This window comes from Triticum dicoccoides, chromosome 1B (assembly GCF_002162155.2).
Source record: "Triticum dicoccoides isolate Atlit2015 ecotype Zavitan chromosome 1B, WEW_v2.0, whole genome shotgun sequence".
NCBI lineage: Eukaryota > Viridiplantae > Streptophyta > Magnoliopsida > Poales > Poaceae > Triticum > Triticum dicoccoides.
Genome location: NC_041381.1, coordinates 435,443,032 through 435,446,702, shown reverse-complemented (window position 1 = coordinate 435,446,702; position 3,671 = coordinate 435,443,032). Strand labels below are relative to the sequence as shown.

The window sequence follows — 3,671 nt, the reverse complement described above, 5'->3', positions numbered from 1 at the left end:
GATCCATTGGGGTGGACGACCAAAACATGTGGCGGGGGTTTCTCACTGGGAGAGAAAGAAAAACTGGAGTAGTTCGGTTAGCACGCCGCCAAATTAATTTGGTGTAGCTGGAGGGGAAAATCCCCAAATCAACACTGAGCGGTCTCCGTCTGCCTTGAACGAATTGAAGTCGAGGCACGGGGTCCCGTCACCTGGCAGCGATCGACAACTTGCGCCACGAGCCGAAGCCACGAGGAAGAAGGGTCAAGAGCAGCAGCGCAGCACGACTGCACGAGCACATCTCCCCCTGCTTCCTGCGGCCCCGCAAGAAGTCTCCTGGAACCCATCTTATCCCCTGCCCTTTATTAGCGCCCGCACCGGAGGAGGGCTGCACCACCAGACCACACTCCACGCTCCCGAGCTCTCTCTCCAGCCAGCCACACCAGCGCAGGAGCTAGACGGTGACTCTCCCCTCTCAGGGTCAGTGCAACGGCAACCATGGCGTTCACGCACCGGCACCTCGACCTCATCCGCGCCCACCTCCTCGACGACCTCCACGCCGACGCCCTCGCCAGCAGCAGCGGCGACTCCGATTCGAGCCCTTCGTCGCCGCCTGGGTGGCGGAGGCCGGCGCTCTCCGTGTCGCTGCCGCCGAAGCCGGCGAGGACGGTCCTTGAGCGGCAGCCTCAGCAGGAGAGCTGCGGCTACGTGGAGGGACAGGAGGAGTACGACGACGACTTCCGGCGGTACCGGGGCGTGCGGCTGCGGCCGTGGGGCAAGTTCGCGGCGGAGATCCGGGACCCGGCGCGGAAGGGGGCGCGCGTGTGGCTCGGCACCTACGACGACGCCGTGGAGGCCGCGCGAGCCTACGACTGCGCCGCCTTCCGCCTCCGCGGGCCCAAGGCTATCCTCAACTTCCCCAACGAGGTCGGCACCCAATCCATCCAATGGACCTCGCCAGCTCCCCTCGCCGACACCATCGCCGCCGTGCCCACCGGCGGCAAAAGGATGAGGCCGGCACAGGAGGAGGAGCGCCTGAGGGTGGTGAAGAAGGAGAGGCTGCAGCTGAAAGAGGATGATGACGAGGGTGCTATTGCCGCGAACTACAGCGCTGCAGGCGGGGGCGCGCCAGCGAGCTGGGACGGCGTGGCGGCGGCTAGAGACGCCGACATCTGGGAGGGGCTGAAGGTGATCTGCAGCCTGCCGCCCCTCTCGCCGCTGTCGCCGTACCCGCACTTCGCCTTCCCGCAGCTCTCGGTCGTCAACTGAGAGCAGAGCCGGCCGGGGCGCAGGTCGCTGGCCCGCTAGACCGGTCGACTGTCGTGTCGCATGCATGACAGGGGAGCGCCCTCTGGCTAACCCTGAATTTGGTTAGATCACAGGCCGTTCTTTGATTAATCTGTCATCACTACGATAAATTCTTTCGTTCTTTCGTGACCCGTCGAACGACTCGACGTCGTATCCTGTACAGACGATCCATGCAAACTAAACTATGAAGCTGTTTTAAAAGACATCTGAAGGACATGGACATATATCATATCCAAAAGGGGTTGTATAAAGGGATGACAACTTGTCACATAACAAACCGAGAGCCGACAGTGGAGGAGGTTGTGAATAGCGCTTGGAATAAGGCCAAGTGTTCTGGCAGAACAATGATGCAAGCGCTCGAGCAAGTTCATGGGGATCAGCACAGGTGGGATAGGAAGGTCCTTAAAAACCCAGGAAAAGAATAGAAAAATTAAAAGGAGAATTAGAAGAGTTAAGAAGGGGCCCTATGACAGATGAAGCTTTGGAGAGACAAAGACAAATCTTGGTGATGTTAGAGGATCTGTTTGAGCAAAAAAATATTCTGGTTGCAAAGGGGGCGGGCGAATTGGCTGAGACATGGTGACAGGAACACCAATTTTTTTCATCATTTTGCTACAACAAGGAAGAAAAGAAACCTAATTAAAATGTTGCTTGATGATAATGGTAACATAGTTGAAGGTGATTCTTTAGCCATTCTGATTAATGGTTATTTTTCGGGCTTGTTTACGTCTGAGGTTAATGCAGCAAATGAGGAGGTTCTAGATAAAGTGAAACCTCGAGTGACGCCGGCCATGAACGATCACCTTCTCGCACCATTTACATCTGAGGAGGTGAGAAAAGCTCTTTTTGATATAGGTGATTTAAAGGCACCGGGTCCCGATGGACTGCATGCAGCTTTTTATAAGCGTTTCTGGGTAATGTTGGAAGAGGATTTGGTGAAGGAGGTATTGGAGGCGGTTAATACTGTAGTTATACCAGAAGGATGGAACGACACGGTAATAGTGTTAATTCCAAAGGTGGACAAACCAGAGAAATTATCTCGGTTTCAGCCAATATCTTTGTGCAATGTGGTCTATAAAGTTATAAGTAAAATGTTGGCTAAAAGGCTGAAAGGTATATTACCCGAGGTGATTGGAGAGGCTCAGAGTGCTTTTGTCCCGGGTAGACTCATAACTGATAATGTTTTGGTTGCTTATGAGAGTGTTCATAGAATTAAAAGGAAGAAGGGTAACCATGGTCTTTGTGCGGTAAAATTGGATATGCACAAAGCATATGACCGTGTGGAATGGTGCTTTCTTGAAGGAATTATGTTGAGAATGGGATTTGATGTGAGATGGGTAGAACTAATGATGGCATGTGTTAAATCTGTTACATATTCAGTGAGATTTAATTCGCAGATAACAGAAAGATTTATCCCATCACGGGGGCTCCGACAGGGTGACCCACTTAGCCCATATTTATTTTTGTTGGTGGCAGAGGGTTTATCAGCCTTATTGTCGGATGCTGAAGAAAGAGGAGCAATCGAAGGGGTGAAGGTATGTCGTGATGCTCCCTCGGTATCACACCTTCTATTTGCCGACGATTCTTTGATTTTGATGAAAGCAGATGTGGCTAATGCAAATACATTAAAGGGTATTCTGCAATCATATTGCAATGCGTCCGGTCAAATGGTAAGTGAAGCTAAATGCAGCATATATTTCAGTCCAAATACTTCTGTTGATAAAAGGGTTGAGGTGTGCACAACTCTTAATATTTTAGTGGAGGCATTGTCAGAAAAATATTTGGGTCTACCCTTGTTAGTTGGGGCAGACAGGAGTGACAAATTTCAATATTTGGTGGATAGAGTTTGTCAACTAGTTCAAGGTTGGAAAGAGAAAACATTATCCATTGGAGGTAAAGAGGTTCTGCTTAAAGTTGTAGCCCAAACTCTTCCGGCATATGCAATGTCTGTATTCAGGATTCCAAAAAATATATGTAAAGGAATCACGGATGCAATAGCGCAATGTTGGTGGGGCAATGACATCAGTAATAAGAAGATGCACTGGTTTGCCTGGTGGAAGCTTTGTGTTCCAAAAGAGATAGAAGGAATGGGGTTCAGAGATCCTCACTGTTTTAATTTAGCTATGTTAGGTAAAAAAATATGGAGATTAACTGAGGCTCCGGACAGCTTATGCGCAAGAGTTTTGAGAAGTAAGTACTATCCTGATGGCAAGATACTCAATGCTAAACTTAAATCAGGTTCATCTTTTACTTGGCAGAGTATATTGTCAGGGCTCAATACATTTAATAAGGGAGCGATCTGGCGTGTCGGAGATGGTTAGCAAATTGATATTTGGGAGGATGCATGGCTACCGTATAGTAATAACGGAAGGATTTTGACGCCC

At 50.3% G+C, this 3,671-nt stretch overlaps 1 protein-coding gene across 1 annotated transcript; it reads left to right on the top strand.

The window, feature by feature from the left end:
- The first annotated feature begins 356 nt into the window (after positions 1 to 356).
- LOC119339630 (ethylene-responsive transcription factor ERF107-like) lies at positions 357 to 1,509 on the top strand. The gene has a single exon (XM_037611613.1). It carries the CDS (start codon positions 478 to 480, stop codon positions 1,246 to 1,248), a length of 771 nt encoding a protein of 256 aa, XP_037467510.1. The 5' UTR covers positions 357 to 477; the 3' UTR covers positions 1,249 to 1,509.
- Positions 1,510 to 3,671: the final 2,162 nt, after the last annotated feature.

Excerpts from the sequence above, each read along its gene's own strand:
- LOC119339630 (XM_037611613.1), top strand. The coding sequence starts at position 478 with ATGGCGTTCACGCACCGGCACCTCGACCTCATCCGCGCCCACCTCCTC.